Raw genomic sequence first — 25,718 nt, forward strand, 5'->3', positions numbered from 1 at the left:
ACAAAACTAATTTGCTTTTTGTTTTTTTAATGTGGTACATCACAGTTCACTAAATTTTAATCAGTTCATCCTCTTTATGTTCCCCTTTAATTTGCAGGCATACAAGATAACATTTTTGTGTTTCTGAGTTATTGTGCTAAAAATCCAGAGGTGATGACTTCATCTACCAATCTAGGGTGCATGCCTAGGCTTTTCTAAAGCCTAGCAATAATAATAATAAGAAGAATGATCTATATTATAATGGCCAAGTGGCTTCTGTGCGTGTGTGGCTTTGGTCATGGAGAAACCGGGGAGAGCTGACATTTGCGGTTTGACATGTTTATGTATTTGAGTCAAGGATGAAAGAGCAAAAACAAAGTTGATAGGACTAATATTTTTTTGGAGGAATTCACAATTTTAGCTAACCAGTAAACAATGGACATTGTGCTGCAATGCACCATGGGACTTTGGTGTTTTGGGGTTTTAAATGTTACTGTGGTTCATGTTAGTTTAACAATGTTGTTAGTATCATTGATTTATTGTGGTTTTGTAGTTCAATTTTTTTTATTCAGTTTAATTAGTCAGTTAGTTTAGTTTTGTTGCTGGTACCATAAGTAAGAACTGTATTGCGTTTCATGTCGTCCGTGACAGTCTCTGTATGTGTCTAAAAGTAAAAACACCTGTAAATGGTCTTAGGAAATAACCTGCGTTGGACTGGGTCCAGAGTGAGCCATACACTCTAATCCACTTCATGCTACAGAATCTGGTGATACGTAGCGGCACCAACAGGCTTCAGCGCTCATATCGTACTGACTTCTTTTCTTCTCCTTTGGAGGTCTACAGAGGATACAGTTCGACCAAAACCTACATCAGACACACTGAGCGTCACAGCGCCCTCTGCAGACACACATGGGTGATTGGCTGCTGACAAGGTCTAACACTTATGAGCGGAGTGTGTCAGTTCCCAGTGATGTCATCATCCCCGAGGCCTGAAATCTTTATAGACCATTAGTCACAAAGTGCACACGTAGAAACGCTGCGCTGAGGGAACAGCAGACTCCTTACAGACGCTCCAAAAGCAGCTTTAGAGACAAAAGAGGACAAACGCCACTCGTTTACTGCAGCTAACAAACAAGGAGCGATCAGTTAATCATGGACACAAAACATCCGGAAAAGGGGGGGGGGGGCTGTGCTATATCTCATCTAACTAGATGGGCACTCGCGACAAGGCGAAAGTCCATCAGTCCACTATTGTATTATCTGAAATTTTCTTTTATCTCTTCTTTTCCCTCAATGTGACCATTATTTTTCTCAAACATTCTTAGATTCTGAGTGCTGATAATCCTAATCTATAATATAGTTATCTATTATCTAATAAGCAGTATGCTAATGCTTTAGCATACAATATAGACTGGGTTACTCTAAGCACTGTGCTAACTCGTTAGCATACAGCAGGTGTGTCAAAGTTCATTAAAAGGCTCATTAAAAGTCTGCTAACGAGTCTTTCATTGGATTCAGGTGTGTTGGAGCAGGGAGACAACTAAGCGTGTCAGGAAGGTAGATCTCGAGGACTGAACTTGGGCACACCTGGCATACAGTGTATTGTATCACAGTCCAATATATTGTATATACAGTCTTTGCTAACACTTTAGCATTCCGTACGTTGACAAATTATAGTGTTTGATGGCAGCATCACTTTAAATGTGGATTGAAAAACATCTTACAAAGTGAATGTGTTTACAGGGCGAACTGAAAGTATCTTAGAAGGTTTACACGAGAGAAATAAGTTGTCATGGGTTGCATGTTCACAGTTAAAACAGCTCACATTATTCTGGGCCGTCTAAAAGACCTCATCTCACAGATGCACACGCACGGTTGCCAACTTTGGGATTTTGGCCGGACTCGGAGTGAGACTTTGCACATGCCACAAATTTTTTGTCACCCTAATCCTAATTTAAAAAAAAACAGTCCTCCTTTACTAATAAAAATAATAATAGAAGGGAAACTGTGTTTGATTCTTCTCCTCTCCACGTCCATGATTCCAAAGAGGCAAATAATGAAAAATGCTTAAAATAGCTGGGGGTGAGGAGGGCCCTGGTTGGGGGGTCTGGGGGGCTTCCTGACTCGCACAGGCCGAATTTAGAATGGTCAGTATGTTGCCTGTTGAGCTCAGAGTTTGACAAATAAAATTAAATCATAAGTTTAATATATTGAATAAAAAAGCCCCAACTGACTTGGTCACTTATTTTAAATTTAAAGCTGCACAGCACAATATTAATACTTGCTCGAGTACCTCGTCTCTGGTCATTCCTCAGGTGAAGACCTGTCGGGCTTCGTCCTTCAAGTCCACTGGAGCTAATCTATTTAATGGTCGGCCTCGTCAAATCGAAGCCTCTTTTCAAAAACAAGGTCAATTTTTATTCCAAGAATTGGCTCAACAAGAGTACAATCAATTTATTTATTATTGAGAAAAAATAAAAATACTATACATTTTAATTTTATTAACTGTTATGGGTTTCATGAATGTATGTTTGTGAGTATTTTGTTGGGCCACAATGGAAACAAGGTTCTGTTTTTTTTTTATTTTTCTGTTACCCTTTATGTATTTATGTGTTTAGTTAATATATTTTTGTATTATTTTTTGCATGTTTACATTTTATACAAATTCAAATCGTCCCATGCAAGTGCTATGTTAAAGATTGGCCAGCAGATGTCGCCACATTTAATTGCTTCAAACACTGAACCATTTCAACACAATTGCTTCATATTGATTCAGTGGTTCAAAATGCTTCAGTTTCTCCGTCAGTGTTATTATAAATAAAATGCATCAACAACCACACGTTTTCAGCGCATGTGCACAAAGACTCACAATCAATAATACTTGATAACCAGGGCATTAAATAACGTACAATACGTCCTTTAAATTACCTAGTTTAAGTTACCTAGTTGGATTCTGTAGTCGACTGTCTCAACACACAATTAGCCTGATGAGGCTCTGTCTGTAGTGGGAAGGGGCCCAAAGTTGGGCTTTTGATGGGCTTACCTTGTTATCCAAAACTTTTTATGCCGCATCAGTGGCTGACTCGATCAGAACCATGAGCTCCGAAGCTTTGCTCGAACTCTCTCTAAAGTCTTCACGAAGCAGCTGACGTATCAGGTGACAGGTTTTCAGCGAATCAGTGACAATGTTGTCCACACTCTCACGAGGGCCACTAGCTTAGCTTACGTCAAGCTAAAAGTGGACGAACAACTGTCCAGTTTCTGGGTATTCTGTGTTGGTACGCGCCCGCGGTCGACGTGCTTGATGAATTCCTGCGCAAAAGGTAGTTCCCAAATAATTGTGATATATTCCTGTGAGATAATGAGTATATCTCATCTAAATCAATTCTAAAATTTGCCAGAAATAAAATTATAAAGAGAACTGAAGTTTTAAGAGTGGCCTTAATAAATATTTAAGAATATTTAAGAGTTTATGAGCAACTTGACCTGTTATTGCTCAAACACACTGTAAACATTGACACGATGGAGTTTCATGCGGAAGAGTTCAGAAAGATACGACTCGCATGTTTTGATTACATTTACAGGTGGTGATGAAAAACGTGGGTGTTAACTTTGTGTTAAAGTCAGAACAAGAAGCTGCACTAAAAGAGATCTACAGTAGTGTTCAGAATAATAGTAGTGCTATGTGACTAAAAAGATTAATCCAGGTTTTGAGTATATTAACTATTATGTTCAAACTGCTTTTTTAGCAATCCTGTGAATCACTAAACTAATATTTAGTTGTATAACCACAGTTTTTCATGATTTCTTCACATCTGCAAGGCATTACTTTTGTTGATTTGGAACCAAGATTTTGCTCCTTTGCTCATGTGCTTGGGGTCATTGTCTTGTTGAAACACCCATTTCAAGGGCATGTCCTCTTCAGCATCAGGCAACATGACCTGACATATTTATTTTGACATAAGTATTTTGACATATCCAAACTGATCCATGATACCTGGTATGCAATATATAGGCCCAACACCATATTAGGAGAAACATGCCCATATCATGATACTTGCACCACCATGCTTCACTGTCTTCACTGTGAACTGTGGCTTGAATTCAGAGTTTGAGGGTTGTCTCACAAACTGTCTGCGGCCCTTGGACCCAAAAAGAACAATTTTACTCTCATCAGTCCATAAAATATTCCTCCATTTCTCTTTAGGCCAGTTGATGTGTTCTTTGGCAAATTGTAACCTCTTCTGCACATGTCTTTTATTTAACAGAGGGACTTTGCGGGGGATTCTTGCAAATAAATTAGCTTCATACAGGCGTCTTCTAACTGTCACAGCACTTACAGGTAACTCCAGACTGTCTTTGATCATCCTGGAGCTGATCAGTGGGTGAGCCTTTGCCATTCTGGTTATTCTTCTATCCATTTTGATGGTTGTTTTCCGTTTTCTTCCCCGCGTCTCTGTTTTTTTTGGGTCCATTTTAAAGCATTGGAGATCACTGTTGATAAACAGCCTAAAATTTTTTGCACCTGCGTACAAGCTTTCCCCTCTCCAATCAACTTCTTAATCAAACTACACAGTTCTTCTGAACAATGTCTTGAACGTCCCATTTTCCTCAGGCTTTCAAAGAGAAAAGCATGTTCAACAGGTGCTGGCTTCATCCTTAAATAGGGGACACCTGATTCACACCTGTTTGTTCCACAAAATTGACAAACTCACTGACTGAATGCCACACTACTATTATTGTGAACACCCCCTTTTCTACTTTTTTTTACTAATAGCCCAATTTCATAGCCTTAAGAGTGTGCATATCATGAATGCTTGGTCTTGTTGGATTTGTGAGAATCTACTGAATCTACTGGTACCTTGTTTCCCATGTAGCAATAAGAAATATACTCAAAACCTGGATTAATCTTTTTAGTCACATAGCACTACTATTATTCTGAACACTACTGTATCTGGGAAGAGACACATTCTGTGTGTTGTCGCTCCAATGAGAGCGGCACACTGAGCAGTTTCACAAAAGTAGTCCGGCGAGCTCAATCTGTGGGCGCGAGCTATCCCACAATTCCAAAATAGCATGTTAACAGCTGTTTCAAGTGCGCGCCTCACACTCCTCTCTTTTCATTAAGAAACAATGCGCTGTGGTCTGGTCTAATCTAGTCATCAACAGAAAATAAATGGGAGATATTTGTATTTTGGTGTGACATTTCTTATTTGAGCGTGATAGCATGAGACTGATGCTGAAAGAGTGAGTGTCACGCCAAATGCGTGAGAGTTGGCAACCCTGGCTCACCTACACGGCTGTGGTCCAATTAAAATGTTTGACTCCATTTTCACGGAAGTGGGATACTCCTTCAGAGACCGTCAGATGAATTACAGAAGCTAAAAATAAACACATACATGCTTACACAATGTGCATGAGCTTGTGCACACGGACAAAACCCAGGCCCTCTGATACTTTTAGCTTTAGATGGGTCAGGCACCACAGGCTAGATACCTGGTGGAGTTTGTTTTATTTATGTATTCATTTATTTTTATGTATACTGGCCTCTATAAAGGCAGCCACACTGCAAAATTTTGCTTTACAGTTTGGTCAGAGAGAAAGCCATGTTGCATTGTTGCATGTATGAATAACCATGTTAGTACCATTGAGACCACATCGTGACAATTCAAAGATGTTTAAAATTCTACCATTCAGAGTATCTCCCAGAAAAGCTAGCTTGACTCCAGTAGCAATGCCCTCACTGGGTCACTAGTAACTCCCAGGAAAGTAAATAAGAGCTGTATACGGCGTGCAAATAATAGCACCTGGGCAAGACAAAGTATCAGAAAGTACCAATTGCAAGTGGTCATGAATTACAAGGGAAAAGTAATGAAGAACTGGGTAGACCTAGCAGTACGTTAGTATAAAATGTGTAGCCTATCATACAGACTAAGTAGGACCTGGGAGGAGTAGACTAAGTGTCATCAAGGCCTGGGTCCAACATTAACAGTAAAACAGAACAGCGTGGGAAATAATTATCATTAGAACACCAATATTAAAACAAAAATGACAGATTTTCAGGAATATAGGTTCAAATGAAAACAAGTGAGAAAACATTTTAGAGTGCGGAGGTGAAGGTGGTGTTTGGATTTCAATCCACCAAGGTTTGTAAGAGGTGGGACCTACCACGGTTGTGCATGTCTCCATCGTCATGGCTACGAGGTGTGTCTCTATGGAGGGGCAAGGCCTGTGAGAGGAGGGAGGGGTCAAGACAGGAAGGAGGGGGCGAGCAGGGAAGCGAGGGTGGAGCTACAACCAGGAAGTGGGAGTGTGGCGGAGGAAGGCGGGGCACCAATTACAGCAAGGCATTCCACAAAAACACCCCCCCCCCCCCAAAAAAAAAAAAAAATACACCAAGACAGCAAGGAGAAAGTTCCAGAATAATTGTTTGGCAGGGTGTTAAAAACAGGGCGACCAAATTAAAACAGGTGTTGGTGGAAAACACACAAGCAGGCGGCCAGAGTGCACGAGCAACACGTACACCATCGACATTAAAATCATGCATCATTCAGTGAAAATGAAACAAAGACGTCAGATAGACAGAAAACAAGTGCAAGTCAGAAAACATGACAAGGGGATGTAACATTAACATAAGACAACACAAAAACAAAATAAAGATTAGTGACCTGACATAATTCAGGTTCCTCGACATGCTGTTAGCATCACGTTAGCTTCAGCTGCAGTTAGCGCCTCACAGACGTACAAAAGGCTGGATGACTGCTAGCTAACACGACGGAAGCATGAGACTGAGGCGGAATTTTACAAACAGCGGACAAGCGGTTACTATGAGCTGCATTTAACATCGTTGTTAGCTCCTTTGGTTCTGATCTGGATTAGCGGTACTCATGTTGAAAATACAGTCCAACAGAGTCCGCAAAGCCCCGTCCAATGTCTGGGTTTGAATGGAAAGCTTGAGGTAACACAGACTAAAAGAGTCAGATCTCCAAGAACTGACCCACTTTTGTGTTTGTTGCTTTAAATGGAAAGGAGCTGTTGTTGGCCACGCCCCCTCTCAGAAGTTAGTGGAATCAGGAGCAGGGAGATTCATGAAGAACACTTCCTCAAAATGTTGCATCATTTCCACAGGATGTCACTTGGCTGCTAAAGGTAATCAAATAGCATATGCATAAACGTCAGGCCGCATACTTCGATCCTCAATCTCGTACTCTGACTCAGAGATTTAGTACTGTCATGGTTATTTTTCTGGACTGTGAATCAGATACTTTCAAAACATAGCTGAAGAAGCCAACTTAGGTTAAGATTAAGACTAAGGGATGGATTGGATTAAGGTAAGGGTTAAAGTTGTGGCTAGAAGTAGAGAAGCTTGAATCTTCGACTGGACTGGGTTGCTTGACGTGAGGACGTTTCGCTTCAAATCACAGAAGCTTCCTCAGCTCTAATTAGCACCTATTGTGCTCTAGTTAGCACTCTCCTAATGACAGGACGGAAGCCTCCCCTGATGGCTCCCTTGACGACTGTGAATTAATGTTAATTAGAGCTATTGTTTAGTCACTAGCCTATAGCAGTCAGCCTCTCGGTAGGTGGGGTCTGGTTAGGTTAAAAAACTCCAGCTTTTGTTGGCTTCTGGTTTATTCTTCTCTACAAGAGTCAACACAGAAGTCAGAGTACCAGAGCAAGAATTTTAGCTGAGGAAGCGTCTGATTTGAATCGAAACGTCCTCAAGTCAAGCAACCCAGTCCAGTCGAAGATTCAAGCTTCTCTACTATGGAAACCACCTGGACAACTGAGAGCCTACACAGAAACGTTGTGGCTAGAGTTAAAGACGAGATTAAGGTTAGGGCTAGGGATAATGTTAGGGCTCAGAATAAGGTTAGGGCTAGGGATAATGTTAGGGCTAGGGATACTTTTATGGCTCAGAATAAGGTTAGGGGTAGGGATAATGTTAGGGCTAGAGATAATGTTAGAGCTCAGAATAAGGTTAGGGCTAGGGATAATGTCAGGGCTAGGGATAATTTTATGGCTCAGAATAAGGTTAGGGGTAGGGATAATGTTAGGGCTAGAGATAATGTTAGGGCTCAAAATAAGGTTAGGGCTAGGGATAATGTCAGGGCTACGGATAATTTTATGGCTCAGAATAAGGTTAGGGGTAGGGATAATGTTAGGGCTCAGAATAAGGTTAGGGCTAGGGATAATTTTAGGGCTCAGAATAAGGTTAGGGCTAGGGATAATGTCAGGGCTAGGGATAATTTTATGGCTCAGAATAAGGTTAGGGGTAGGGATAATGTTAGTGCTAGAGATAATGTTAGAGCTCAGAATAAGGTTAGGGCTAGGGATAACGTCAGGACTCAGAATAAGGTTATGGCTAGGGATAATGTCAGGACTCAGAATAAGGTTAGGGCTAGGGATGATGTCAGGGCTCAGAATAAGGTTAGGGCTAGGGATAATGTCAGGATTCAGAATAAGGTTAGGGCTAGGGATAATGTCAGAGCTCAGAATAAGGTTAGGGCTAGGGATAATGTCAGGACTCAGAATAAGGTTAGGGCTAGGGATAATGTTAGGGCTAGGGATAATGTCAGGGCTCAGAATAAGGTTAGGGCTAGGGATAATGTTAGGGCTAGGGATAATGTCAGGGCTCAGAATAAGGTTAGAACTTTACTGACCCCTTGGGAAGACTCCCTTAGGGAAATTGAGGAAGCAATCATTTTGTTTGTTCTATGAAGCTCAACAAAAACAAGCTGACACCAGGATCATGTCAGTAAATACATGTACACTGAGGTTACTGTCTAGCTGAGTATTTTTTAGGTTTTAGTACTGGCAAAAGGCTCAAGGGTGTAAACCCACTGTAGCTGTGAACCTATCAAGACCATCTCAGCTCAAAAAAAGAATCCAGAGCCAACTCACCTGAGCGCGGCTTCAGTCCAAACGGTGGGCTGGTGAAGGACTGGGGTCCACTGATCGGAGGGCTGTCATTTCTCTGCAACAGTGGGAATGAAATAAGATGTTACAGGAAGAAGACACTAGCAAACACTAAAAATATACCCTCAGCGTTTTCTGCCAAACAGACAATGAATCCAGTAAGAAAACACGGGCGCCACATTCCGAACAGAACTGATGAAGCTTTTCTGGATGAAGTATGAAATGTTTACAAGGAACTAAACAAGTCTAGTTTTCCTGACTCAACCTACCTATGGGCTGGTTTTATTGTGAACTTTGCACCCATAACCATGAAAGAATAAGTTGGAGAAACAATTTTTTTTTTTTTTTTTTTGAAAAGCAATCAAGACCCACACTACCATTTCTGTAGATCTATAGACTATAACAATTACTCACCGCCTTCAGTTTTTAGTTTTATTGTTTCATGAAATAAAAACTGGAAAAAATGCGTTTCTTCAAACAAAAACCAATAAAGAGTGCACTTGTTAATGTTAAAATGAAAATAAATTGTTGTTTTTGCCTCCCAACAACAAAGTTAGTAGTTTCAGGCCACCCGTGCCCTATTCTGCTTGCACACGTGGAGCTGCTTTCAGGAGGATATTCGGTTTAAACATTTCACCATATCAATATGTGGATCCAAACTTGATTCACTGTTTTGACCACAAGCAAAATGATGAGGAGCCAAAGGACATTACCTAAGATAAGATAACATAACATAATTCTTTAATAGTCCCACAACAGGGAAATTTACAATGTTACAGCAGCACAGGGACAGTCATAGAACAAGAGTGCAAATATGCAAAAATAAGATAAAAGAAAAATAATTACCAAAATACGGAAGTCAAGGTGTGTGCGGAATAACAATATATACAGTAGAATAGATTAGACTATATACAAGCAGAAAGAATGTTTAGTAATATTGCACATGAGTGTTCAAGTGATAATACTTGGTATTAAACTTAAAACAACAGGCCACAAACCCTTTCATCAATTATTGGAGCTCTTGGTGAATATCTATTGTACCTACATTTGTGATAAATGTCCAACAGGTGGAGATATTGCTCCTTTTCTAGAACCTTAAGTACAGGCTGCTGCAGGACACTGTCAATGACTACCAACCTGTTGCTTATATTAGTAGATAACAGTCAGTAGCTGATAGATACAAGAACATTTCCAACTCAACCACAGTGAAATTAAAAGATTGTGACCACAGGTGTGAAAACTGCCATGATTAAATATCAGTCACATAAAATTTAGGCTTGAATTTGCCATAAAGCAGAAAGAAGATGAATCTTTTCCACTTCCCTCCACTGCTTGCAACTCCTTCAGAGTTGTCATGGGTGTTTTGGCGGCTTCCCTCACTCATCTCCATGCACGGCCACTCGGTTTTTTGGGGATGGCCTGCTCTACAGAGATTCACCAGACGATGTCACAATTTCCTCATGACTGAATGAACTGAACTCCAGCAGATATCCAGAGACTTGGAATTGTTCTCCTATCAATCCTGTGACTCGTCTAAAAACATCTGGCTGCAAAAGTGATCATCCAAGTATGACATATGATAGGCTCTGTGTACTTACACAGTTCATTAACGTGGGGGTTCTTTTTTAATTTAATTACCATGAACTCAGAATTAAAAAATAGTCAAACAATAAACCATGTAAAAATCAAATCAAATCAATTTTATTTATATAGCGCAAAATCACAACAAACAGTTGTCCCAAGGTGCTTGGGGCAACTGTTACCTAACAAGGTGAGTATTCTTTATATATAATTTTTGGAGCCCCTACATTTTACATATCAATATGCAGCACAACATATTGTTCTCAACATCATCCAGCAGATGGAATATTTGCGTGAGCGATGAAATGATCAATGACCTCACCAGCACGTAGAACAACAAAAAACAGTTCTGACAATCAAAACCACATCACGTTCATCGTGACACAGAGACGTAGCGTGACTCAGTCACAAAATAATGTGAAACGGATGTCAGACACACAACTCGGAGACCGTCAGAGTGACACAGACTGTGAGGGGCAGGGCTTAACCCACACACAGAGTCTGGGTGCTGGATTTACCTTGGGCCAGTCACAGTCCTGGCATGTAAGCTGGACCTGAAACCTGGCCTTCTCTAGAATCATCTTTCTTGTCTTCTGGAACTCCTCCATGTGCTGCTACAGAATGCATCACACGTTTAACCCTTAACGTTACGTAAATATGCGATGTACAGGCCTCATTTTTTCTAAGCAGACAAGAGATTATGATTCACGTTGTGAAGTTTGTCATTTTTATATACGAGGGCTGTCCATAAAGTATAGGTCCTTTTTATTTTTTTCAAAAACTATATGGATTTCATTCATATGTTTTTACGTCAGACATGCTTGAACTCTCGTGCGCATGCGTGAGTTTTTCCACGCCTGTCGGTGACGTCATTCGCCTGTGAGCACTCCTTGTGGGAGGAGTCGTCCAGCCCCTCGTCGGAATTCCTTTGTCTGAGAAGTTGCTGAGAGACTGGCACTTTGTTTGATCAAAATTTTTTCTAAACCTGTGAGACACATCGAAGTGGACATGGTTCGAAAAATTAAGCTGGTTTTCAGTGAAAATTTTAACGGCTGATGAGAGATTTTGAGGCGACACTGTCGCTTTAAGGACTTCCCACAGTGCGGGACGTCGCGCAGCGCTCTCAGGCGGCGTCATCAGCCTGTTTCAAGCTGAAAACCTCCACATTTCAGGCTCTATTGATCCAGGACGTCGTGAGAGAACAGAGAAGTTTCAGAAGAAGTCGGTTTCAGCATTTTATCCGGATATTCCACTGTTAAAGGAGATTTTTTTTAATGAAAGACGTGTGGACGGGTCCGCGCGTCTGGACGCAGCCGGCGCGGAGCGGCAGAACAGGAAAAACACCTCCGTGTTGATAACCATTTGTAAAATCCAGGCGGCTTTTGATGGCTTTCAGTGGAGTGAGTATATGAGAAATTGTTTAACAGCTGGACATGTTCCAACTTGTCCTTAAGGCTTCCAAGAGAGGTGTTTTTCCTGTGGCGGAGCATCGCGGCGGCTGCGAGGAAAGACCCGTCCGCACATCTTTCATTAAAAAAATCTCCTTTAACAGTGGAATATCCGGATAAAATGCTGAAACCGACTTCTTCTCAAACTTCTCTGTTCTCTCACGACGTCCTGGATCAATAGAGCCTGAAATGTGGAGGTTTTCAGCTTGAAACAGACTGACGAGGGCGCCTGAGAGCACAGCGCGACGTCTCACACCATGGGAAGTCCTTAAAGCGACAGTTATCACCTCAAAATCTCTCATCAGCCGTTAAAATTTTCACTGAAAACCAGCTTAATTTTTCGAACCATGTCCACTTCGATGTGTCTCACAGGTTTAGAAAAAATTTTGATCAAACAAAGCGCCAGTCTCTCAGCAACTTCTCAGACAAAGGAATTCCGACGAGGGGCTGGACGACTCCTCCCACAAGGAGTGCTCACAGGCGAATGACGTCACCGACAGGCGTGGAAAAACTCACGCATGCGCACGAGGGTTCAAGCATGTCTGACGTAAAAACATATGAATGAAATCCATATAGTTTTTGAAAAAAATAAAAAGGACCTATACTTTATGGACAGACCTCGTATGTTAATTTATGACAGCTACTAGATTTGGATCCTCAAAATTAATGAATTAAATTCAACAGTTTTTAATCAAACTTGGTGAGAAGTTTTGGCTCTAACCTGGATATGATTTGCAAAGATGGGCAAATGCAGAAATTTTAAAAAGACTTAAAAACAACTGCAAAATGACTGATGATTTACTACCAGAGTTTTTTCACTGAAATGACACATTATAAAAATTAAAATAAATAATCCACAAATAAGTGAAACCAGGATGGAAAAACCTGCATGTAATGCACTTTTTTTTTTTTGAATATTCCCCCAAACAAAGATTTGTGATTAATTTTACATTGCAGAGTTGGAACATGGCCATCACCGTGCACATGGTAGATTTTGTTTAAATATGTATAAAGAACAGTGGACTTACAGAGCTCCTGAAAAATACTTAAATCAGTGATCAGTGTTGCCACAGTTACTTTGAAAAAGTAATCTGATTACTGATTACTCCTTGAAAAAGTAACTTAGTTACTTTCTGATTACTCAATTGTAAAAGTAACTAAGTTAGATTACTAGTTACTTTTTTAGTTACTTTCCCCAGCTGCCGACAACAACCCTCTGCCACGTCAACATGACAATGATACCTGTTTTGCCAAAACTCACTTTATAGTCACCCTTTCTTGACTTCAATGAAAATAAATACTTGTTTTATAAAAAAGTAAAATAAAGACGTCTCTCTTGACCTCATATTTAACTGTTGACAGCACTGTAACAGTAAAACTTGCAATTTCGAACCTACATTGTTTATAAATGTAACTATTAAATTCTAACATTTTTCTAACATTTAAATTCTCTCTAAACATTTTACTTGTCGAAATTATTATTATTTTAAGCAATATTAGTAGTTGTAATAAAAAACGGCTTCAAAACTGGACCTTTAATCTAGGGGTGTTGTGGGGGAGGGGGGCACATCCCTGCCCCACGCCCCCATTCCATCTGGATTCGCCCCTGCTTTGGCGTTTGAGCACAAAGAATAGATAATATTTATTTATGCAGGAAAACAGGACCAGATTTACAGGTAAGAAAGTTTTATTGCATTTTCACATCATGTGGTCCTCAGAAAGAGAGTTTAGGTGCATTTGAGTGGAAAACAGTGTTAGTTGTTGACGCGTCGCGGAGGATCAGCTGTTTTTAACGAGACGATACGGAGTGGCTCAGCTCAGAATTCTAAATAAAGGAGGAAAAAAAGTATAAAAATGTCTTTGTAAAGCTCAGTGCAGGTGTGCTGATCACCGCGCTTTAAGAGGTGAGGACGAGCTGCTACAGAAAACCGTGTATGAAAAGCTCACAGCTCTGCTTAAAGTGGGCAGTTCAGTTGAACCCCGACCTCTTGCCCACGGACCAAGTTTAATGCTGCTGTCGACCCACAATGTAAAAATAATAGTAACGCACAGTGACTTGGAGAAGTAACTTTAATCTGATTATTGATTTGGAAAGATTAACGCGTTAGATTACTCGTTACTAAAAAAAGTGGTCAGATTAGAGTAACGCATTACTAATTAACGCGTTACCGGCATCACTGTCAGTGATACAGATTGCAAAAGACACCTCCTAAAGCTTCCTTATAAGGGACGGCCAATCATATCACTTCTTTCATTATGGTTCCAATTGGCTCCTAGTTCCCAAGACCCAATCCAGGACCTAGAACGTTGAAAGCCCATCCCTGTTGTTAAAGGTAAGTGGAACTTATCATGTTCTGTACTCGCCGTGTAACGGATCACAGTTGATCCAATACTGACCGCCTACAACAGGTTTGGCACGCACATGAACCGTGGACAATTTGAAAAGTTAATATAAGAATGTGAAAGACAGATTTCTTGTCATGTTGACTTGTTTTTAAAGCAATAACTGCGCAAATCACAATGCAGTTGCACTGAATCAACATGTGAGTGGAGGGAAAACACGGATGAGTCTGTCACCACTGCCTCCACCACTTTGTATAATGTGAGAAACAGCCTGCAGCACACTCGGCGCACCTCTGAATCCAAACACAGGAAGAATCTTCAAAATTCATATGGTTACAGCTTGTATTATTTGTAATACTAGATAATGTATCACAATTTTTAGTCTCATATCTCGTCTAAATGTTGTCTGTAGCTGTTATCAAAAATCAGACTGAGAAACTATTTTCTCCTCCCACATAATATTCACACATTGTTATTATAGTATAACTCCATTCAAAGAAGCTCCTCCTGACATAACATCTGCAGGTTTTATAAAAATAAAAATTTAAGGCAGTTGTAACACAATCTCATAACGATTTTGTGTTGATTATAAACACATACGCTGATGACATACCACTATGTTGTGCTGTTATATAACGATAGAGCTAAAACAAACAAACAAACAAAAAAAAAAAAACAATTCTCTACCTTTGGTGTAGTTGAACCATCGTCACTGTCTTGCCCACTGGAGGAAGAATGAAAAATGCGGGGGGGGGCAAAACAAAAAGTTAAGGTCTTAAAACTTCCGATAGAATGGATGTGAGAAAATAAAAGATCATTATTCTTTGGTTGAATAAGATTACTGAGAGAGGAAAAGGTTATGAAAACTAAAAGACCTCAGAGGCTATGAAAAAGTGGAGAAGTGCCATGGAATTATTTTTGTATTACTGATCAATGGTGCTATAAACTGCTTAGTGCCACTAGATGTCACACTAGAACCAGCTTTTCAAATCAAAACACTGGCTTTCCAGTGACCCATCTTACCCAACACTCTGTAGTCTGCATCGAGGCAAATGACCACCAGCTGGAGCCCTATTTAGCAGCTTGTCGGGGTCTCTACTGAAGAAAAGCCAGTCCTTTATTACCTCTAGTCCGACCGCGTTCCTGGTCAGAGGCCATTCTAGTTTTTGATGGTAGTTTCTTGAGGAACATACGGAACTGTCCACCATCTTGAAAGCAGAGACATGTAGGCGGGACTATTTCTTTAAACCCGCGGGTAAAAACAATGGTTTCACAAAGTGTGAATCACATGCATTATAAATGTGCACGTGCGGCAGGCCTGGCAATGACAACACGGAACAAAAAAGCTCAGACTATATTCGCTTGAAGGGGGAGTGTTGCTTCATTATGTGTGCAGAACATCATTACGCCACTAAAAACTAGCACAGATATAACTTGTTGGCATGTGACACACTTCCCCAAGTATGACCCAGCATGTAGGATGCTGGACACCAAGAACCGTAAATGGAAAAGGGGACACCAACACATCACCTGGCTGCAATACTTTCCAGAAGAGGGAATGGACTTGTGGTCTGGCAGAGGGGTTGCCAGCCAGGACACAGGGTGGTTCTATAGTATACGTGATCTACACCAGAACCAGACCTGACCTCCATCAGTGCTGAGGAACCCAGCACAGGGACAAAGCCAAGGGGACATTGACATCGTGCACTTGTTCTCTCGGGACATTTATTGTTGGACCTTGTTTACCTGTGGGATGATTCGTCCTTTAAACTGTTAGAGTTTGAACAGTTTCGCTAGGTGCAGTTACGATATCTTAGACATCGCACACAGTCTTACTTGAGCGACTGGTCCACTGTGACCATTTCCACCGGGTAAAGCTGGACTCCAGACAGGTCGTCCTGCTCCGTGTTCACTCTGAGACAAACAATAAATATGTTAATTAACACATCATCACAAGCAAAAAACCACCAACACATCAATTGTCGTTTTCCCCATTAACCGACTGTTTTGCAATTCATGTTCATTCATTCACTGATTCATTCATTCATGCAGTGAACAAGATGAGCAAAGATTTGTTGAGGTTTTTTTTTGAACAGTGACTGTAATCAGTATTATTGGCTTTACACTATACGACCCCTTTAATCTTATTTAAGTTTAACCTGGACTATTGTCATTTTCAGATCTGCTCCTCTAAAGTTAAAATCTGGATTATAAACCTTCACGAATCAAAGATTTTTTTTTACAGTTTTATATTAAACAAATCTGTGGCTGTGTTTCATTAACGATGATTCAGGCTTAATCGAGCATGCAGGCGGCACAAAATGCTGGTCCACACATCACAATCACAGTTTAACTTTAAATCATGTTCCACGTACAGCTGGAAGAGCACTCTTTAACTCACATGTTTTAACACACATATGGAGTTAAAATCAACTTTAATGACCACACAGACATCATCTCTGGCTCTGATCATCAGCCTCGGTGCTAATCAGAGCTGCACTGAAATTATTAATTTCCAACATAATAGACAGTTGGTGTTATTTTTCATTATTTCAGCACTATTGTTTGTTGACGTCACTATAAAATATTTCTGGCCTGGCGGTGGTTCTGCACTATTATAGGGAAAACGGATGTCGCATGAACACACCGGCAACACGTTTATGGTACCTGGAGACCCAAAACCATCCCCCATAGTGGCCACACAAACCACCAGAACTGATCGAGTCCATCCTCACCAGCTTTTTAACACCATAACTCATAAATACTATCATCTTGTAAACCACAACAATAAAACAGCCTAAAATGAGGATAAATTGGTTAAAATCAGATCATCAGATAATAATATATCATTAACCCACAGGGCACAGGCTGAACACTGCCACCTGTTGGTGGTTGGAGGATGCTGGCCAGCTGGTACAAATTAGGAGCAGTTGTGGCTGAACTTGCATGTAGCTTGTCTGCCACCTGCTGGACATGTCTGGTCTTGTTGCAGGGAAGAATCATATGTGATGGAAATTAGGAGCAGGTGTGATCTTGAGGTTACTTGCAGCTCAAAATGAGCTTGTTTTTTGGTTTCTTTTAAATTCTAAAGCCCAGGTCTGGCTGACACCAAGGCTACTCATTTAACACAGGAAATATAAAAAAAATAGTTTCAGAGTGCGCCGTTGCTTCTTTGAAAAGGTTTTGAAATGAGGCATACTGCAATCCTGTGAGGTGTAAGATGTTATTTTTATGAGCTTTGGCACTTGAGTAGGTCCAACTTTTGTGCACAAGCTGAAAATAGGTGGGCGTTAAAAGGTTTTAAGTGACGCTCGGCTGTGACTAAACACTGGGCTGATGTCTCACATCACCTGCTGGGGTCCTGCAGCAGCTCCACGGCTTCTTTCAGCTGATTGATCATGTCTATGTGCAGCTCAGTGCCACCTGTGACCTTTGACCTGTAACCATAATGGAGGTGAACATCCCAAAGTTAATGTAACCACTGAGTTGATTTTTCAGGATGACAATGGTAAATTTTGTGAACTGAACTAATGGAAACATGGAAATTAGTTCTAATAATACATCAAATACACTAATGGAACAATGAAGATTAGTTCAGGCACTTTATTGTTTGAAATGGTGATTGAGTGATTTTTTTTTTTTTTTCTTGACCTCTGGCCACTTTTTCCTTTTAGCTCCTCCCTGATGAATAAATATTTACTGATAAAATCTCACTGGCAATGAACATTAACGCATAAACACAAACGTAGACAGAATTATAGATATCTGGATTAATCTGGATCGACCTTGATCAACAGACTTCAATAAATAAAAATCTGCTGACTTACGTCGATTCTGTGGGCCAGTGCGAGTCCTCTTCTATTCTGAGGGGTTCGTCCAAGTCTGCCGCCATCCGTCCCTGAACACACAAACACCATCAGCACCAGCTGTGGCTGTCACATGAGCCGCCCACTGTGCCACCACTGGCTGAAGCTCAGGGACGTTACCACAGCGCCCTGACACACACGCACACACACACACACACACACACACACACACACACACACACACACACACACACACACACACACACACACACACACACACACACACACACACACACACACACACACACACACACACACACACACACACACACACACACACACACAAAACCTGAACAATTGGGAGACTGTGAACGTGTCCCACCAGTCCTCTGTTTCATCTTCAGTTCTCCAAGACAAGAGGGAGGTGGTGGAGGAGGAATGACAGGAAAAAAAGAGTCTGTCTTTTTGTTTTTGACCTTTGATGATTTTTTTTATTTTTTTTTTTTATGAAAAAGTCTCAGCTTGCGTTGCCTGTGAGCTAACTTATCAACTTCCATTGACGTCATCATGTGACTGATACTGAATAGTGACAACGCAGAGACTTACCTTGATGTAGTTGACAAATCGTGCACTTAGGGTGGAGTCTCTGTAACCAAACTGGTCCTTCAGGGCTTCTGTAGGGCTCTCCTCAATCAACTGGACCGAGTCAGAGTTTGGATCCGCTGAAACAGACAAAACATGAATCTTGAACACCTCAATACGGAAAGACTAACATTCTTTGTAGCAAAGCAAACTTGCTACTTGAATTTAACTGTTTAAATGAATTGAATTTAACTGTTTAAAGTCCGACTCCCATTACAGATTTGATACCCGGTTGTCAGCAATTTTGGGGGTGGAAAAAAAAAATCAGATATCCAATTGGAGCCTGAAATCGGGAGCGGTAGAGAGCGGTATCGGTAGAGATACAAGTATTGTTGTGGACCACTGTGAGCAATCAAGAAAATTTTAACCGTGTTTAATAATAAAAAAAAAAGCAAATAATTGGATTTAACTGGAGCAGATTGGGCATAATCTTGTGTAAAAGTAGGTGAAAGTGGGTACAATATGCAGCATTTGGGAGCGACCGTTCTCAACACAAAATCCATCAAAGTCCTACTCTTCAACAGAGGACACATTTGAGAATTTAACAGAGAAATTTTGAATTTTTGGAAAAGTTTGGGGGAAATACATGGAAGTAGCATTTTGCACGCATGCAAAAACAACTGTACAATGGAAATCCTATGTAATCTGCAGTAATTGTTTCCAGTTGTATGGAAGTGGATGTAAGATAGGTAACAGTAAGAACTCTGTTTACATATGAATTTTGGCTGCATTTTTTGTTTGTTTGTTTTATCAAGCCTGGATTTCTCACTTTTGAAATTGGGATTTAAATAAGGGCCAAAAATTGTCAGTGGAGATGATCCTAAGCCTGAAATCTATAAGGGCCCCTTCCAAATAGCACAAATAAGTACAAATCAGGGCCAATCACAGCAAAACAGCACGAATGAGCAAACCACAAAAACATTGAGACGACGTCGGGAGGGACACACGGTCGAGCAGGCATGGATGATGCCGTTGCAACGGTATCATGCACGCGCACAAGCGTGCATGTGCACAGAGCATGCACCAGCGTGGACTGTGTCGCACCACACTGCGCCACTGCTGTGGAGAAACAAAATGAAAACCACACACACCATATAAAACACTGCAATTTCCAATATTTAATCCCTCTTATCAAGCGGACAATACAAGTATGATCCCTCTGTGCCTCTGTATATGACCCATGGTCACAGATATACAGTCATGAAATGACACAAATAAAGCAGTGCCCTCTCATTATGTTGTTTTATGTCCAGCCGCCTATGTAAATAATTACTACAATCACCGGACACTGGTATATTAGATATTGGTGTATAATTAGGGTAAAACACTGGGTTGATAAAATAATAAATAAAAGGGGACGCAATACAGAACCCTGCGGTTAAATAACCCTGGTAAATAAAAAATGAATGCCACTTGCAGGATTTAAACCGGCACTTTACAAAAGCTGTGATTTACAGACGGAAACTTTACCACTGTGCTACAATCGCTGTCTTATAACAGGAGATAAATGTTAAAAAAGAGAAATTAGATGATGTATATAATAGCAAGTTTTTGTCTTTAATTACGGCAAAAAGTGGCGTAATAACTGACAAAACGGCATTTGTTACAGCGCATTTTTGGTGATATGTGACTGAAAGTGGCATATTTGTTGCACTGTTGGCTCATCATAGTCCTGCGGCACACCACTCACAGGACACGCATCACGTGGAAAAGAGCTCACGTGACATTCAGATCACCCGCTGCATGTTCACATGATCTAATGGTCCCTTTCACCTGGGACAGCCTGTCAATGTGCGTGTTGTGTGCTCGCTCGCTGCAGCCCGTTGCAAAAGCGATATATGTTTTTATGTATTTCAACGTGAGGACAGCAAGTAGACACACGCGCATCACGGTGGACAGTTGTAAGGACATGTCCTTCAGAACATGGTACGTGTTCCCCAGCTGGGACGTCCAGGACCGGAGATCTCAACAGCTCCTTCTGTTGGCGGCCACGCCCCCCCGTCCATTCAGCGCACAAGCCAACGTGTCACTTTGTGTCTGTGTTATTTGATCATTCATTTTAGTTATTTGGCATGTAATTGTGTATGTAGTTATTGCACTACTTATTTATATATCTATCCTGGCTGTGGTCTCTGTGTTTTTAATGTGACACGTCGTGTGCACTGAGCAGTCATTTGCAGCTGTTGAGTTTCTGGCCGGCGATCAGCTGAGAGGTGGGATGCCCTACTGTGAGTGCTCAGACGTGGCTGGCTCCCCATCTGTACATACATATCAGCATTTCATGCAAGTGTGCTTCCCCCCCCCCGCGAAACATACGCACCCCACGTGTTGGGGGGCGCGATACACAAGCACACCACGTGTTGCAGGGGGAGCAGACACACTGGCATGCTCACTATTTTTGTACTGACCGTGAAAATGGCACCACATTTTTTTAAGTGCCTTGTGAGCAGTGTTGGATGTTTGTGTGTGTCACCTGGATTTTGTCCGAAAGCTGCCATGAGAGGGATCAAATGGGCTCTCACGGGCCATTCTCTGTCTTTCGGCCACTGGTGTGTACGAATAGTTGAAGCGACAGGCATAAGAGGCGGCTCCGATTTTTCACGAATGGCATGCAATTCCTCCTTCGTGCACTAGTTGGCTTCAATCGTGTTATGTGTGTCCCCTGTACGGGACACCCCTCCAATGCAGGTTCTCATTTACAGTTGGGTGGACTGAGATAATGCAGATAAAGCGTCTTCTGTCGTTGGACAGGTACTGCGAGGGGGATTCAAACCCAGGTCTACACATTCACAGTCTTGGTATCCTGATGCCACTGAGCATCCTGCTGTGAGGTTCCATCAGCTGTGACCTGATTCAGACAGATGTGGTCTATTTAAACTGTGTCTTTGGAGACCAGCCGGGTCCAACAGCCCAGATACACTCAGATCAGCTGATCTGATAACGAACGCCTGGAAATCTGCCGACGTAGAACCCGCATGTCTGAGTTTATACGCAAAATATACAGCTGTCCTAAGATCAGCTTCTCTCATTTTCTCAACAAAACAAAATCCCGATGAGACAAAAACATGCCTGTGTTTCATGGACAAAAAAAAAAAAAACAAGCAAAAAGACAGACCGGGTACAGGTTCCGGGAGGTGATGTGGGCTGTTGTGGGAACGTCTCCAACAACAAAATAACAACCAGCAGGACAGACGACCGGCATCTCAGTGGAGAGATTTATCTAAAAAAAACTCCAAACAATGAAATAACCTGTTGGAAATGTTGCATCCGACAGAAAAGGTGTGTGTGTGTGTGTGTGTGTTTGGGGGGTGAGATGGATCTAACTGAGGCTCAGATGGGTTTCTCTGTGTGAATGCCTCAGCAGGACGTTTGGTTTTCCTCTTTGTTCAGCTCAAACTTTAATATGTTGTAATTTTTAAACCTTTTATCTTGAATTCATCATCTGATCGTTAACATAATTTAAACAATTCAGCAATTTTCCAGAATAAACTGACTGCTGGCATCAATCAGATTCTGTTGAATCTTTCAAGTCAAGATTCAAAACAGTTTTTTCTATTACCCATAATTCATTTAAAATAATAATAACATCGCTGGTGAATCATTATGCTAATAAATTCTGTTATGTTTGCTTTTATTTCTGTGCTTCATTTTTTTTGTTTTGACTTGTTTTAAAGCACTTAGAATTTGGTTTCTTCAAAGTGTTACATTAATAATAATAATTATTACCGTTGGCAGCCTGTCACCTGTATGTTTTATGCTTTTTGACTGCATAGAAATCACCTTCACCAGTTACCGGGGACAGCCAAAATGATTTACCGCAAGGGCGATTCATTTCGGGGTCGATGTTGATCCTCTGCAGCACCAATAATATTTTCAGTAACTTTGATCAACACAAAAACAACATACTTCAGATATACTCTGCAACAGTAAAATCAGCCACAGTCACTGTTTCCTTTTACAGTGTACAAGTGTGCTTATTTTTTTTTTTGACAGATGGTTTTTTCCTCCCACATTCTGTGGCGTTGATGTACGTTTCCTCGCTATCCGGTCGCACAGAGAGTCTGGATCACCCTCTGCACCATCTGCTTTCCTGTCAACACCATGACTTCCTGCGGCGTGCGCGTACCTGTCAGAGAGCTGATGTGTTCACTGGAGTCGTCTTTGCTGAGCCCCTCCTCCTCTGTGATGTGGCTCATCGGCACATTGAGACTCAGACTGTCTTCATCCGACGGCTGCAACGGCAACAAACAAAAATCTACGATGTGGCTGACGTACACAGTGAGCGAGGATTATTATTACATTTTAAACCTGATCTGCACACTGCTCACCTTTGAGAATTATTCTATTACCATATTTTCTGGAATATAAGTCACATTTTTTTTTCCTGTAGTTTGGGAGGTCCTGCAACTAATACTCCAGTGTGACTTACGAGAAAATTGTGCATTCATTACTAAAGCAAATAAACTCCAATTATAAAAGAATAAATGCCAATAATAAGAGCACACAACAACAAAAACCCCAAATTAAAGAGATGATAATACAGAATACTCTGGTGTGATTTATATCCGTTTTTTTCCTCGTCAATGGGCATTTTTTGAAAGGTGCAGTTTATACTATGGAAAATATCATCATTCCAGTTATACTTTTTTAAAATTATTTTTTGTTACCACCATATTCATAATCAGTGGTAAATTAATTTTTTTTTTTTTTTTGCTTTGGTACAACTCTATAACCAAGATGTAACGACTGACAAGTAAAAACTCAAGTTATATTAATCATATTGACTGCAATGAGTCTAGAACAGAGCTGATGCTTGAAGCGTAATTTAAAAGCACTTTATTTAAAAGCACTTTATAATCCAGCACTTACAACTTTTTTAACTGTTGAATGTGGTTGCATGGTCTGCGTATTGATGGTTGTGTACTGTGTGTGTGTATGTTACTTTTTGTTGTTGTTTTTAAGTCCTTCAAGCTACTGTCATGCCTTTTTAAAATTGCCCCTTTGGGATAAATAAAATGACTTGAATTGAATGAACAATTTTATTATTCAATAAAATAAAATATATACATATATCAACATAATAACAACAACAACAATAATAGTAATACAGTAATATGAACATTTTTTCACAACCCAAGAGGAGAGCTGATTATCTTTGTGATTCTTAACAGGACAATGAAAAACTAATGAACAGTTTCTTCTAAACAGACGTTCACAAACGCATGCAGACGTTCACAAACTGGCTGCACACGTTCATAAATCTGCCGCAGACACTGTACCTCTGTCGCAGACAGTCTCTTGTCTCCGATGTCGCTGCCGACTCCGGAGTCGCTGTCCTGCTTTTTCTGCTGCTCCATGTCCTCCACGCTGCAGAAGACAGGCAGGACACGAGTTACAGAGAAAATCACCGGCAGAAAGTCATCCCGCTCATTTCCTCCAAACCGCTGAGCCTGAACTTGAACCTCAGCGTAGTCTCTGGCGCCCACTGGTGGCCTCAGCTAGTTTGCGTGTTTTACTGAGAGCCTCTGTGAGCAGCATTTAAATGCAAACGTCAGTTCCCTGTGTTTGTTGCTGTTGCCATGGCGGCTGCAGAGTATCTCTCGTCCCTGATGGCGGTGGAGTGTAAACTGATCCTTGACGTGCTTGACAGCTCTGTAGTTTTCTTTTTAGGTCTTTGTTTTAATGGCTTTGTTAAAAATAGCATCAGTTTCTGCTCACGTTCCTCCGGAGACAGAGTGAGATTAGAACCAGGCTGTTTGTTCAAATGACTCATCGACATGTTGCAAAACTGACAGGGAGACATGCAGCGTGCAGATCTCCTGCAGGGACGAGCGATCCTCAAACCGGAGCAGAGGAGTCTGCAACATTTTTTTTACAATAATAATATCATCCAAATTAATTCCACTTTAACAGATTCAGATCCTTATGCATCCATGCAAACACAGATCCTGTTAGGAGAGACAGGAAGTGCTGGAGCTGATCCCAGCTCACAATGGACGAGAGACAACATGCAACAGAGCCACAACAGAGCCGATTTGACACTGCAGTAGAGGTGATTCAGCACTGCGGTACAGGCCAATTTAACACTGCGGTAGAGCCGATTTCACACTCTGACAGAGCTCATCCTAACACTGCAGTTAGGCTGATTTAACACTGCGGTAGAGCCAACTAAACACTACGGTGGAGACGATTTAACACGCAGTAGAGCCGATTTTTCAGTGCAGTACAGCTGATTTAACACTGCAGTAGAGACGATTTCACACTGCGGCAGACAAAAGATCATATAAGCATGAAATTATATACTGGACATGGTAGATCCAACAGGGACATCATTCTGCAAGTCGGCGAGTGTGCCAAACACACTTTTGTTCTAGTTATTTATTTTATTTTGTCCTTGCTGGGTACCATCTTGGTAATTCTACAGCATCTACCCACATGAATAGTAGCAAGATAATAAGAGTGGAACATTTTTTGCTCAAAAGTGTCATCATCTCAGCTGTAAGTGGCACTAGACATCTGTGAATGTGCCACACGTCATTCACATACAAACCAGCAGATTCTTGAATCTGAAAAGGCTGCACTCGACACTCGTGAGAGTACAGCGCGGCATTCTATCGGCGCTCACCTGATATGTATTGCTTGTTCATGTGTTTGGTTGCTAATTCATATCTTCAACTGCTCTTCAACAGTCGCAGCCAAGTGAGATAGGACCCTTAGTGAAAGTAACCAGTGGAGGAGGAATTCCAGTAAAATCCCACAATTAGCCCGAGAATCTATATGAGTGGATTCCAGACCAGGTCCAACCTGTTCCGCTAAAAGTCCAACATGAAACAAACAGTAGAGAAGCTTGAATCTTCGACTGGACTGGGTTGCTTGACGCGAGGACGTTTTGCTTCAAATCGCAGAAGCTTCCTCAGCTAAAATTCTTGCTCTGGAAGTCTGACTTCTGTCTGACTCTTGTAGAGAAGAATAAAACAGAAGCCAACAAAAGCTGGAGTTT

The 25,718-nt window shown here is 41.1% G+C and overlaps 1 protein-coding gene across 5 annotated transcripts in view; it reads right to left on the minus strand.

Annotated features, from left to right (window-relative positions):
• Positions 1–25,718, minus strand: part of lrch1 (leucine-rich repeats and calponin homology (CH) domain containing 1) — a 141,955-nt gene that overhangs the window by 22,912 nt on the left and 93,325 nt on the right. For 2 of the 5 annotated variants that reach the window (XR_004564693.1, XM_034185780.1), the window contains exons 7-15: positions 23,998–24,085; positions 22,845–22,950; positions 18,683–18,798; positions 18,098–18,168; positions 17,621–17,707; positions 16,107–16,184; positions 14,958–14,994; positions 8,884–8,956; positions 6,148–6,270 (exon numbers count right to left, since the gene is read on the minus strand). Coding sequence is in view for 2 of the 5 variants with exons in the window: in XM_034185780.1 (XP_034041671.1) it covers positions 6,148–6,270; positions 8,884–8,956; positions 14,958–14,994; positions 16,107–16,184; positions 17,621–17,707; positions 18,098–18,168; positions 18,683–18,798; positions 22,845–22,950; positions 23,998–24,085 (779 nt within the window). In the remaining 3 variants the exon portion in view is untranslated. The remainder of the gene's footprint in view (positions 1–6,147; positions 6,271–8,883; positions 8,957–14,957; positions 14,995–16,106; positions 16,185–17,620; positions 17,708–18,097; positions 18,169–18,682; positions 18,799–22,844; positions 22,951–23,997; positions 24,086–25,718) is intronic. The other 3 variants (XR_004564695.1, XM_034185781.1, XR_004564694.1) reach the window with 2 other exon arrangements.

The sequence above is a fragment of the Thalassophryne amazonica genome, chromosome 14 (genome assembly GCF_902500255.1).
Source record: "Thalassophryne amazonica chromosome 14, fThaAma1.1, whole genome shotgun sequence".
NCBI lineage: Eukaryota > Metazoa > Chordata > Actinopteri > Batrachoidiformes > Batrachoididae > Thalassophryne > Thalassophryne amazonica.